We start from the raw sequence: 13748 nt of genomic DNA on the forward strand, positions 1-13748 counted from the left end.
GGTGATTTAACGGGGGCTTCTTGTGGTTCATTGGAACACAGGAACCCCTCCTTCATCTCTGTATGGGGATGGCCATTCACATCTAGGTCTTTATCGTTATTCAATATCAACATTTTTTGTGTGTTGAAAATATGCCCGTATCCCTTCCGGCAAACGGCAAACCTTAAATATTTTTTTACCAAACTTTATTATGAGTTATTGTCTCTTTTGTGGGTTAAATATACTATCACTGTATAAAATGTGATAGTGCTCACCTCTTCCGTGAGTATGTAGAGTTATGGAGAAAACTACTCATAGGTCTATTCTTTTAACTAAACGACTGTCTTGGACCGTGACACGAGTGTGTTATGATAAACTACCAAGTTGAGGTATACTGTCTGATGTAATTTATATAATGGCCCGAACTGACAATGCAACCCATATGAAATAGTTGCAGTTCACTATGACAACTGGAATGGCTATTTGATCAATAGCGTCCTATAACTGTGCATGAGAATTTCGCACATATTTTACAAAATAAAAATTCACTCACGTGCTAACATCTGTTTGTAAATCTGTGTACATTTGCAGAAGAACTCCACCAAAAAGAAATCCCACCGCTATTCCCAATGACGATAATAGTTGAAGAATCGCTGTGCAGAAAAATGAGAGTTTAAGTAGTAATATAAATATACATAAATATAAACACACATATATATAGGTATATTTATATATACTTTCTACTGATAAACGGTATTTATACTGATATATATGTATGTATGTATATATATATATATATATATATATATATCCTGTGGAATTATTGTATGCCTATATATATATATACATATACATATATTTATATATATATATATATATATATATATATATATATATATATATATACATATACATATATATCAGTATATATATATATATGTATATGTATATATATATATATATATATGTATATATATATATATATAGAGAGAGAGAGAGAGTAGAGTAGGTTGGCGTCTATCTTGGCGCAGAGTGCTCTATGTCCATTGGACAGAGCGGAATATACAACTTTTGTCTGAAGATCGCTATAACGCGTGAAACTCCGAGTTACAACTACTAGTGTTCCACTAGTCTCATCTAGTCATATATATATATATATATATATATATATATATATATATATATATATATATATATATGTAACAAAGTGTTTGGGTTATTTGAAAACAAAACAAGTCTCCGATTTCCTAAGAGTTTTAACCATATGCTGATTACAAAAGGCAGTGAACTATCTAGTTATTTATTGCGTGCCGTATCAACAAAGGATTTAGTTACTATGGATAGCTTTTGAAGCACCTGAGTCAAGTTAAGTGTTCTTGATAATGAGTAATGTACAGGTACCAAGATGAGGGGAAAGTACAAGCACAAAAAAAAACGGCAAAATCTATCTATCTATATTTATATAGCAGAAAAGACATTCTGGTTTTTTCCTGGTCTGTTAATTTCCTTTGTCCAAGAAAATAAAAAAGTTAGAGGAATTCATACCAAAGTAAATTGGAACAACTTGTGCACGGACATTTTCGTAAATATAGATCCTCCCGTGTGTATATATTGGGCACGACCCGATCCCGTGCAGAACTTGGCCCGCAACGAAATACCAATAGAAACCGCTCAAGCTTCCACCGGATTCCTCGTTGCATTTTACCGCTGTGCCGTTCACATGACAAACTTCCCCTCCTTCAATTGCCTGAAGTAAGTAAAGTGGATGAATATAGTAAAATGAATGGATAAAAAAGGGATAGAACTTATTGTTATGCTAATTTCAAATGTATCTTAAGTATATTATAACTATCATCATTACACAAATTCGAATCCGCAAGATTGAAACACTTACATGTCCTTTTATCAACACGGTAATTTAATATTCTTAATTTTAACATTCATCAGGGTATGTTGCAGGGTGACAATACTATGTACGTCCCACACGCTTTCAATCTACTTAGGAATTAGCACATGCATGATACTGGACTGGCATTTCACGCGAGAATGCATATGACGTAAATGAGGTCACCGGATATCTCGGGTCACTGTTGATGAGGCCGTGTTTACATTGCAAGTATGATCTCGACGTCCGGGATCAGATCCTGGTCTCTGCCAGCATCAAAATAGGAGGATCAGACCCGGATTTGAACTGCGTTTACACTACAGCCGTAATCCCGACGGCAGGATCAGATCCTGACGTCAATATCTGATCCGGATCTAGAATAAAAGCACCCTTAATCAAACTGCTATAGTATGGAAACATCATAAAAAACAACTATTATAGTCCAACATGTGATACATGACTAAACAATGATCAACTTTCTTCTTCTAAGCAGCGTTTTTAAATCAAGACGATTGCGCAATACAGAGGTCAAATGAGTCATGGTGGCTTGCGACCTATATACTTACACCTATTGAATGATTCGGTGCAAGAAAATGTGGTAAAGTGAACACGTAAGATCCCAGAGCGAATACAATGGCTCCACCTCCGAGCAATAGTGGTTTGTGGATTCTCTCGGTTAAATATGTCACGAACACAATTAGTACTAACACAGTGAAGTCGTAGGTGCTGGAGATAGCACCACTCTGGGCACTCGGCAAACTAAAACGTCTCTCTAATGTTGTGGTTACAACATATACAAGACCATTGACGGTCGTACTTTGAAACAGAGCCAAACCACACCAAAACACGAGGAAAACTGAAGATCTGTTGCATCCCTATAGGAAAGTGGAGAGAGAAAAAGGGAATGGTCTTTTTTAAAAATATTTTTATGAGAATATTCCATTTAATCCAACTTCTTATTACTTTAGGGATGAATTACACGAGGTCTGTTTACAGAAAAAAAGAGGTTAGTTATGGAACGCCGTTTGTTTCATAAATTATTGCAAAACGGGGAAAAAGTCGAATAGTTCCCAGATGGTATTCGTATACAACATGACGGTATGCCGAAGGTCTAATGATATGTTGATATATTGGATTATGTGTGTTTCTTCTTGCAAGTGAAACTAAAATCGTTAATTCGGGATGGTGTTGTCCGTAATGGTTTTTCTAAAGGATTATTTAAGTGATTACAAGTTTAACACTTTAATTGCAGTACACATAAATCTGATATTGTTTCATATTATGCTAAATGCTAGGTCATTTGGTGTTTTAACTTTTAACCTTATATTACATTGCCATTTCAATAAATATGTAGGTGGTGGGTGTAGAATTTGTTTTTCTTTGTAAACGATATATATATGTATAGTCATCACTATAATCCAGTGAGTAACTATAATGCGAACTGATATGTGCCTGAGAGCTCAATAGCTGATAGATATTACTTCCTTCCTTCCGAAATACTTGGAACAACATTAGGTAACACTCAAATATGTAGAGAAGTGTTTCATTACTTCATTTCGTGGTATATGTAGGTTGATGACATTTCCCTTGGTGAGTGTCGAAGTGTGTTATAAATTTGATAGATCTCCGGTGGCATAGATATTTACCAAATGTGGATGAAATTTGTATAGGACTTTACGACTGCAGTCCTGCTTAATCTGTTATGAGGGTCTAAAAACATAGGCCTATAGTATAGGCTTTGCTATACGACTTATTTGTGAAATGGAGGAAAAATTACCTAATACCTTCGTGCAGTCTCTCAGAAGCATTATTAAGAAGTGATACATTATTTTACATTTGCTTCAAGTTAATGATCGCGTGTCAACTGACCAATACAAGCCATTTGTTTTTCTTTTCGGAGTATAAATATGGCCTACAGTAAATTGTAAGATACGGACATCATTTTTTGGCTTACTTGAATACAGCTAGGTCGGATGCCAAGCCATCCACAAGTTGTTTCATCATCTTCCTCCTCCTCATCTTTGCTAAGATCTTCTGCAAATTCGTCTACTTCATTCTTCTCTCTGCTCTTAGCCTTATGAAAGTCGACACCACCGTCGTCAGATGAATGACCGGTATTCGACGTCATTCTTAAACAGCTTGAATATTTCACTTGACTAGGGAAATGAAAGATATAAAGCCTTGAGAAAGAGAGAGACCCGGCGAAATTCGGAAGCATACAATCAGAAACGTTCACTTTGGTTTCGACAATATCTGCAAACAGTGTTTTAGAATGAACGGTAGGGTCATTTTAGGCCGCAGTGTCCGATCGGACGATGACAATAGAGTATAGTATTAGTACATTAGTGTCGGGAGTACAACTGGACCATACAAACCTATTATTCTATCAGTACCGGTGATGCACTGATGGTCATTCCTTTGTGGTTTCATATGGCAAGCCATATGGGACAAACGCCGCATATTATATAACCTCGTATTAATACGTATATATATATACGCGTATTAATTGGAAGATATACGCGTATTAAATCAGACAATAACTGGCATGTCTTATAACTTCCACCCATGCACATTGTAGCCCCGCCAGTGCAACAAATGAGAGATTTTCAAAGTTAGTCTCTATATACGTACACTCAGGCCAAATGTACTCGGTCTAGACAACAGCATGATTTAATACATGTATATATTCGAATTAATACATGTATGTATTCGAATTATTACGCGTGTATATATTCGAGTTAATACGTGTTTATATGTGAATTAATCCTCATATATGTATTCGAATTAATCCTCATATATATTCGAATTAATCCTCATATGTTTACGAATTAATACGTAATTATATTCGAAGTAATACGCGGATATATTGCCTAATAATATATACGCGTATATGACTTTCTAATTTGAAAAGATCCCAAATTTGAGTTAAAATATTGAATTGGAAGCCACCCGACGTGTAAGTTGTAACCCATAAGCCCTTGCGGGTTTCTCCTACATTGGTGGTTGCTAAAGCGTCATTAAAAATAACTGCTGACCATTATTATTATTAATATTATTCGAATTAATACACGTATATATTCAAATGAAATACGCGGATATATTATGCGGTGTTTGCCCCACATGGTAAAACAGTATAAACAGTATAAACAGCCTAGTTTACCTTTCTTTTCCACAAAGCTGTTTTCCCGTATCTATTTGCTGTACTGCCCAGAGAACGCCCGCGGCAACGCTTTCGATTCATACTATCGGACAGATCCTCGGGCATGTAAAATACAATGAGCAAGCACATTTTTGATGGGCAGAAACGGACTCTGAGGCATGTACAGTTTGCACGCGAGAAAAACGGAGTATTTCAAACGACTTGGCCAAGACTATACACCTGCAAGCGATCCTATAGAGATTGCCATAAGAATGCCTTCAAGGGCTTCCTCATACTTATAGTAACAATCTGAGATGTACTTGGGAAGACCTTAATGTACTTGAGGAAATATGAGTAGATCTTGATGTTAATTGAATTGTTGTTTGGGTGAATAGACTATTTTATCGCTTGTCTAAGGATGTAAGAAGTGTTGAATATTCATGACAATAACGGGCACGGATAGATGCCATTGGTTGTTAGCGGAATGCTGCATAGACTGAATGACATGAATAAATGACAAAACACACATATAGTAGTGAAGTTCCTGGAGTTTATTTTCAAATAAATGTTACATAAAGTAAATTCATGAAGTATACAGGTGCGGATAAATTATATACAAATATACATTACCGGTATTCACTACAGCTTTACCCTAATTCTAAGGGCATGATAACACCATCCTCCGACGCTTTCCGTTTTACTTATAGATACGACTATAAAGCAGTCTTTTATGAACCTAGGTCTACGTTTGACAACGCTCCATGCATTCTAAAACCGCTATTAATTACCTGCCCCGAGCATTTTCTTGAATAACGTCCAACCACATATCCTTCGTGATGGTAGCCGAATCCCCCTCCCCACCCCCCCCCCCTCTTTGTAACTGCATTTTTCTTTATCTGAGTCAAGGCAGTAATATCATTGACTGTTCAAGAAAACGATACCATCTCCTTGCCACTCCAGTTTGAATAAACCCGGGCGGCGTGAGTCTATCGAAGGCCTGCTACTTTGGATTCAGGAGCATCGGAGCGGGGAAACAAGTAATGTTTTTTTCCGCTTAAACAAGGAACGCATTTCTGGCTTTAATAACATCTGCCAACGATGCTCCAGAAATAGCTAAATAAGCGGGAATCGGTATCCATCTCACAGTACTACTCAGAGTTAACTGGGTCTATAGATTTGGGCATAAAAATCATGATGCTCCTCAAGCGATACATTTCTGATTTAAGGATTATGGGTAGCCAGATATTCATGAGGCCCATTGCCATTGTACACGGGTATCTCAATGTGTTTCTCTTTGCTGGGGACTCTGTTTTACCGTAAGCGTATTGATTTATATATATATATATATATATATATATATATATATATATATATATATATATATATATATATAATCTAATATTAATCTATGTAATTTAATATAAATAAACGTTATTTACAGCATCATCCAGTTATACGTATTTTATAGGCCTATAACCTCTTGTTTACAAACAATGCCAGAACGATGTTATTGACCTTACTGCCAATTTGGGTGTACGCTGTATCTATTTGTTCAAGTGTTGCCATATGTATATATTTATATATATGGTCTTTAATTGTTAGACTTTAGTCTCTTGAGTTTAACAGTATAGCCTAAGTACCAAATGCAATCCACTTCTCAGGGAACAATACATTGTAAGGTGGGGTGAGTGGATATACACATATGCGGGTCGACATAATAATATTTTGGAGCCTAAAGAGTCATTTCAGGTTTAATTAATGGAAAATATGTTTGGCATCTACCGTGGTGTTAGTTACTTACACACTTACCCCCTTGGGTTTACTTCCAGAGGGTAATATAAATCAAATATTATTATTTTTTATTATTATTAATAGTTTTAGCCTTGATTAAATTAGCAATATTCATGTACGAGAAAAAAATGAATCATGCCTCACTCAGCTATGATATATAACGAATAAAAATTTAGATAAAAGTTATATCATTCAAGTTCACTTAAGTTTTAAGTCAGTTTTAAGTAGGTTTCAAGTAAGTTTTTACGTAAGTTTCAATCTTCGACTAAACAAAGACCACACGTATATATAATCAGTAATTGAACATTTGAGGAGTATATTCTTATTAAAAGTCAGTCCTTTTTTCACTCTATGAAAACTGAATTTCTTCACTCCATGAATTAATGCATAATTATTATCTAACAGTGATATAAGCCTACCTTTACTGATAACTTAAACTAATTCTATTTTAGCATGATAACTGAGCAATTTTACATGAAAATATACAGTACTTATGCCAAACCAATGTATACCAGACCCCCAAAAAATGAATTTTGTTTTGTACCGAAAAGTACTTTTGTTTTAACCTTCCATAGTTAATTCTCTATCAAACATATACAGCGACAAGATGCAGAATCAACCCATCTCATATGAGAAGCTTAATTGCAATAGCTGCTGCCCAAATTTGCCCAAATTGAGCCCCTGGACTGCTGACTGACAAAATATGCAGAGTCAACTTGTGCTTTCATGGATCACATCAAATACAATGAACCGACAACTGGGTCAACCACTCTGGGATGATAATAACTTTAGAAACAAACAGACTAAAAGCTAACATTAGGTACATAAAATCATATCAAACTGCTCTCCCACATCATAAATTGTTCACTTCTCTTTTTAAATACTGTATGTAATGATTTCATTTTTTGGGAGAACATATTCTTGCAAAATCTTGCCCACATATCACACAGACACACCAAGATGATTTGAGCATGAACCGTGCATTTTGAATGTAAGTTTATTGAAATAACAATTAGGAGGGGGAACTTGAGGGGCTTGACCAAATGTCCGCATATTGGTGCATTGCCAGTGATGGGTGGTGGCAAGCTTTGAACCAGAAATTGCTGTATTGCAAATCTTTAAGTCATGTGGGATCCATAGGCCTGTGGTAGGGCCATCTGCTGGCAGAGTCAAGGGGATAAAACATTTGAGCGGCAGTTCTTCAAATATTTACCTCAGACTTGGTGTGATGTGGTGTTCAAAACAACAATATGCTGTTGTATTTTCAGGATGGAAATTGACAATGAATTAAGCACTACCTATGTGCAGTAACGGTATAGATTTAGTAGAGCGTTAGAGATTAAAATGTAACCAAAATTATGATCACATTTTTTTTAAAGGTATGTTACCAGTAATGATAAAATGTCTTGAGGGCCTTAACAGATTGATGCACAGTGTCAGCCGAGTATAACTTTAACACCTTTGATTCCCAAATAACTTCCTTCAAGAACCAAATATTCAGCTGACAGGTTGCCCAAGCTTTCTAAAAAATCTTTGAGCCATCCAAACAATCTGGGAATTAGGGGTTGAGGAGTTCCAGATCCTGCCATCCTTATATGCCTATGCTTCCCTTGATTGAGAAGAAGCCTTTGTGGGCAAAGCAAATTTTTGAATTGGGTGGAACATATATTTTAGGATGTAATAAATTGACTCAAAGTATCATGATCCAACACTATTCTAGATGCATGGGGCCTTACTAAAACCGATTTAACCCCTCCCCTAACCGAGGCTCCCCTGTTCCCTCCCTCTTCACTTTATAGAGATGCTTTGTGGTTTCAATGATAGCCATCCTTTCATTAATCTTAATTACAATGTTAACCTGATCTCAGCGATACCATACGAAAAGCACTTGTAGGCCTATCATTGTAATTTACAATGGACATCAGGTGGATAGGCTTAGGCCTGCTGCCAATGATTCAGTGTACGTTCACGTGCGTGCGCAAGTTGTACAACGGCGTTGTTCGCTCTTACAAGTGAAAAATTGAATAATTCATTTTTCAACGTGGATATTTCTGTAAGATCATGAATAACTCATGACTTTCCCCTCGCTGTACTACGAAAACAAAATCGCATGCGGGACGGTGAATTAGGGGCAGATTTGTCCCCTTCATCAAGATTCAATGTTTCATTTGATCACATACATATAGGCCTGCAACGACAGCAACACGGACTCAGTAATATTATACAGAAACTATAAACCAACATTCCAGAAAAACGGACAAAATTTCGGCTGCTTTCGGTCAGAGAGGACAAAGTAAAATTCCTTACTTACCGTTGCCACTACAACGTTCATACGTGTAAGGGCTCTGCACTCTGTGCGACAGACAGAGAATAGCGAGCGGTCTCCTATGCCAGGCGCGTATCCAGGGGGGCGTTGGGGGCGCGCGCCCCCCGGGTAAGAAAAGAGGAGAGAAAAAAAAGAGAAGAAAAAGGAAAAAGAGGGGGAAAAAGAGGAGGAGGAGCGGAAGGAAGAGAAAAGAAAAAGAAGAAAGAGAGAAAACGGAAAAAGAGGGGGAAAAGAAAAACGCAAAGACACCGGGAAGAGAAAGAGGAACAGTGACATCATTACATCGCTGATTCCTTTTATATACACAGGGTAGCCAGTGACGGATCAAGTATTTCGGAAGGGGCGCGCGTGTGCCTCACCCTACCCCTTACACTGACAACTCCATTTTTGACGTTTCCATTTTTCCTCTCTCACTCATGATCTATATATATATACTATATATGGTCTACCATAACGCGTGTGTGTGTATATACGCCTTAAACAATTGTAGAATTGTGCTATGAAACCAACTGTGGCTGGTCTCGAACTCGACCGTGTCGTCGGGGAACATGACGCATTTCGGGAAGGGGGCGACCGCCCCCCCCCCCCCACTTCAGCATATTTTTTTTTGATGATATTGCTAGTAATTTCAAAATTGAAAGTGCTTAGATGCAACTTACAAGGCCTGGGAAGTGTCAGCGATCTGGGAGGCATTTTCGGCCAAAATTTGCTTGTACGCTTCGCGCCAACAAATGGCCCTGGGTAGTGCCATTTCCAGCGATCTGGGAGGGATTTTCGGCCAAACTTTTCTTGTACGCTTCGCGCCAACTTATGGTGCTGCAACGCTTAGATACTTTGCCTATAGGCATCGCCTCTCCCTTGGCAAATTTCTCGCTACGCGCCTGTAAAGCAAACAGCAGATATCACATCATATCAGTGAGCATGAAAATGGCGTTCCAGGATGAACAGCCTCAAAACTGTCCGACTTGCCCGAAAAAAATAACCAAAAATTTTCGCGCGTTCAACATGTTAATGTCAATATCATATAAGCAAGCCTCGGTTATTAGGCCTACATCGCATGCCATCGTATACCGTACGGTCCGTCAAAATTGCGCAGTATACCGCGGGATGCTAATGTAAACAACGAAATGTCTTATGTAGATAAAGAAAAAGCATGGCGGTCCAATTATGTCAAAACTATCTTTTACATTAGTCATGGAGAATTGGGGACTGCAGCCCCCCGCCTCCTACGCCTATGTGTGTAGTGTTCGGTTGAAGGAAATATCTGCTATTTTTTCATTTCCTTCAACCAAGTTTTATAATAGCCGTTATAAGAGATTTTAATATTTGTACACCAATAAATTAACTGTGTCTGAATTTTCGAAAATTTCTGACCATCATTCTTCATCACACTTCCCTCTACTCGTGCAATTTCAGAGCTGCCAACTGACCCGCAATTCGCGGGTTGAACCCGCATTTTAACACCCAAACCCGGTGACCCGCGCAAGCTTCCGAAAAACCCACATTGTAATTGTCAAGTATACATAAAAAAATTGCATTAAATTTTGACTTAGAAACCATCATTTCTTTAGCATTTAGCATAATAGAGTATAAAACCTCCTTTACAGCATCATTTGAACCACAAATTAGCCTATATTTCTTTTCATTGGGGCGAGCAGCGAACATTTTCATGCCACGGGAAAGAATGTTACACACAAAAAATGCATATTCAGAAAATTTTGGGTGACAAAAGCCTTTCTAAGTGCCACCATTTTACATGTAGGCATCACCAGGATTCCAAAAAAAATCAAAAGGGGAGGGGGACACCCCCTCCCCTTATACCCCTCCCCCAGGACGGCGATTCGTGGCATGGACCAGCATTTGCCTTCTCAAGAGTTGGGTGCTATGCAATTTTTACCGGTCTGTTAGGGGTTGATGGAGGTTTTTCTATATTGGTTTTCCATAGATGAAATTTTGTGCGACATTATGGGTATGTTTTGAAGTGAGTTTATTCACGAGAAAGTGAATTTTCAAATTCTGAACAAATAATGGGCTTAAAACCTTGAAAAGTGGGGCTGACGGATATTGTTGGCCGCGACGTAGAATCACCTATACAAAAGCAATGATCCATAGGTCATGCGGTGAGGTCGAACATGATTTGTGACTGGTGACAATCTTCAAAAAGGTTATGGATGAAAAAAAAAACTATTGGGAAATACTTGGTTCTCAGGCAAAAAGTGTACCTCTGGTTGGTCATTTTCAAGGCCGAAAAGTACCATTTCCGGTGATCTGGGTGGTATCAAAACCAGAAAATTTCTTGTACGCTGCGCGCCAACCGATGGTGGCGCTCCGCTTAGATAGTAACTCGCGCCCCCCGGGTTAGAAAATCCTGGATACGCCCCTGTATGCTCTAAGCGTCTGTCTCACCTCTACCCAAATATGGAGTATTATAGAGATGAATGGAGAATGGAAACAAAAACAGACTGGGACATTTTAGATAATGGAAATGAAAACAGAAAAACTATGGTTTAGAATGGGATTCGAAATATTGACCTCTAAATACTACAAGCTCGGGGCGCTATCAACTCATGATGCTCATTGGGAGGCTTAGTTCAATGGTTAACGCCGGTGCCTTCCAATCATAATGTCCCCGGTTCGAGTCACTCAAAGATTAATGTATGTCGTCCAGTTTACAGAGTTGTTGACAATTGACAATTCATAATCATGGAGGTTAAATATGAATGTAAGAGACTGACTTCGGTCAGCTTGCGGCTTTGATAAGCCAATGAGGTTTCGTCGCGAGTTCCTGCTTGCAGGAGGATCTGAAATATACATACATGCTATATCCAGCTGCCCTTAGTTGGTGGCGATCCTAAATATAGCTACTTTCTGGGACCTCCAGACAGACGTCATATAAACAATGCCATCTGCCCCTCTCCTCCCTTCCTCCCCACCCCACCCCATCCACAATACAACGTTGAACTCTCAAAATGCAACTTGTTGTACAGTTTCGGATCGTTCGATTACCCATAATGTACAACATTTGTGGTGTTCCCTTTTTGCTATAATTCCCCCCCCCCCCCCCAGGTACATGTATTTTAGGTAGCTGAAATGCATTGTGTGTAAATGGTATAGGCCTACTTCTTGAAGAGGTTCCCAGACTGTACATTGAAGCCGTTTCGTTGCTACCCGTTTCCTTATAGCTTTGATTATAATGCATCTTTTTTTATTAGTATAGTATTTCAATGTATACAGGTCCAACAGATCCTATAAAGTTTCTGTGGTTCATTAGGGAAGAGAATATGAAAATTAGCCTCGGTAATGCAGTGTTGGGGGAAGGTGGGGGGGGGGGGAGTTGTTAGCGGCAATGATGATAATTTATGTTGATTCCACGAATCAACTTTACTTCAAAATTCTCGCATGAATGGATTTGGTGACATAAATGTTGGTGCGATATATATATTTACGTAGCGATTCAAGTTTCGTGTATTTAGCAATAGGCTAGTATAGATTACCGTATCGGACCAATCTATTAAGTCCGAGATTTTGAAAGTCACATGGTCAAAAAACATTCTCTTCTACTTAAGGGTAACTGATCACGTATTGGGAGCCAATTTGTTAACACACTAACAACTGCTTAAAGTTCTGAAAAGTATTTTCTTGGTATAGTTCTTAATCTTCGAATTATTACCAGACATTAGGCTAAGTATAGTTGTAGTCTAGATATACGAAGATCAAAAGTCTCTACTAAGGACGAAAAATACTTCGAGGGTGCTATTAAAATGCTTGTTGAAGTTGGTAGGCTACATGAGTAGCCATTACCCTATTTGACATTATAGCATATTTTGTTATCAGTTAATGTTGATTATTTAAATAGGCCTAATACTTGACTTAACCTCTCTTGTGTGAATATCATGATTGGCCTTTTTTTTTTACTATCTTTTACATAAAGACAAAGCATACAGCCTATACTTACCTTGTCATGTTGTAAATGTCCCCCTTTACCAATCACTGAACAATAACAGAGAAATATGTAATAAACCGAACAGCACGTAATAGTGACCGCAACTGCATGTTCTAACCGTGTTTGCTCCACTGTACAAACCCGCACCACTACGAACCCACCATGCGATATACTTCCAAAAGTCCTTCTAAGGTACCACTTCAACGTAGTAGACTTAATAAAAATACCATCACAACGTGTTACAAGATATTATGTTGAGTACTGGACAGATAATTCACTGACACACGTTTACGAGTTGTGAATCATATCATTCGACGTTTACACACGCGAGCCACTGAACCGGGGCAACCAATCTAGCATACGTCAACGCAGTAGGTGTAAGTGCGGGAAGAAGTTACCCGGGTATGTATAGGCCAAGTCCGGTCTATACTTGGACTCGTGATCATTATGCCCTATATATTGCATAATGTCAATACGGCGTATAGCATACACTTCTTACGTGCATGCATAGACGCAACATTGAGTTTGTTATTTTGTCTTTGTATATATATACAAAGACAAACACTGTAAAAGACAAACACTGTAAAAAGTAAATTTATTTCCAATCCCCCCCCCCCCCAAAAGAGAGAAAAAACAAGAAAGGGTAAATGTAAAGCCCGCACTCAACTTCACCCATTGAGGGTAT

General features: G+C 38.1%; 1 protein-coding gene across 3 annotated transcripts in view; it reads right to left on the bottom strand.

Annotated features, from left to right (window-relative positions):
- The window catches only part of LOC139984208 (solute carrier organic anion transporter family member 4A1-like), a 74373-nt gene that overhangs the window by 7845 nt on the left and 52780 nt on the right, over positions 1-13748 (bottom strand). The window contains exons 1-5 of one of the 3 annotated variants that reach the window (XM_071998003.1): positions 13076-13479; positions 3819-4020; positions 2431-2739; positions 1525-1726; positions 533-632 (exon numbers count right to left, since the gene is read on the bottom strand). In XM_071998003.1, the coding sequence (XP_071854104.1) occupies positions 533-632; positions 1525-1726; positions 2431-2739; positions 3819-4020; positions 13076-13083 (821 nt within the window). In that variant the 5' untranslated portion in view covers positions 13084-13479. Of the gene's footprint in view, positions 1-532; positions 633-1524; positions 1727-2430; positions 2740-3818; positions 4021-5024; positions 5806-13075; positions 13480-13748 lie in introns of those variants that run through there. The other 2 variants (XM_071998005.1, XM_071998004.1) reach the window with 2 other exon arrangements.

Source organism: Apostichopus japonicus, chromosome 17 (assembly GCF_037975245.1).
Source record: "Apostichopus japonicus isolate 1M-3 chromosome 17, ASM3797524v1, whole genome shotgun sequence".
NCBI lineage: Eukaryota > Metazoa > Echinodermata > Holothuroidea > Aspidochirotida > Stichopodidae > Apostichopus > Apostichopus japonicus.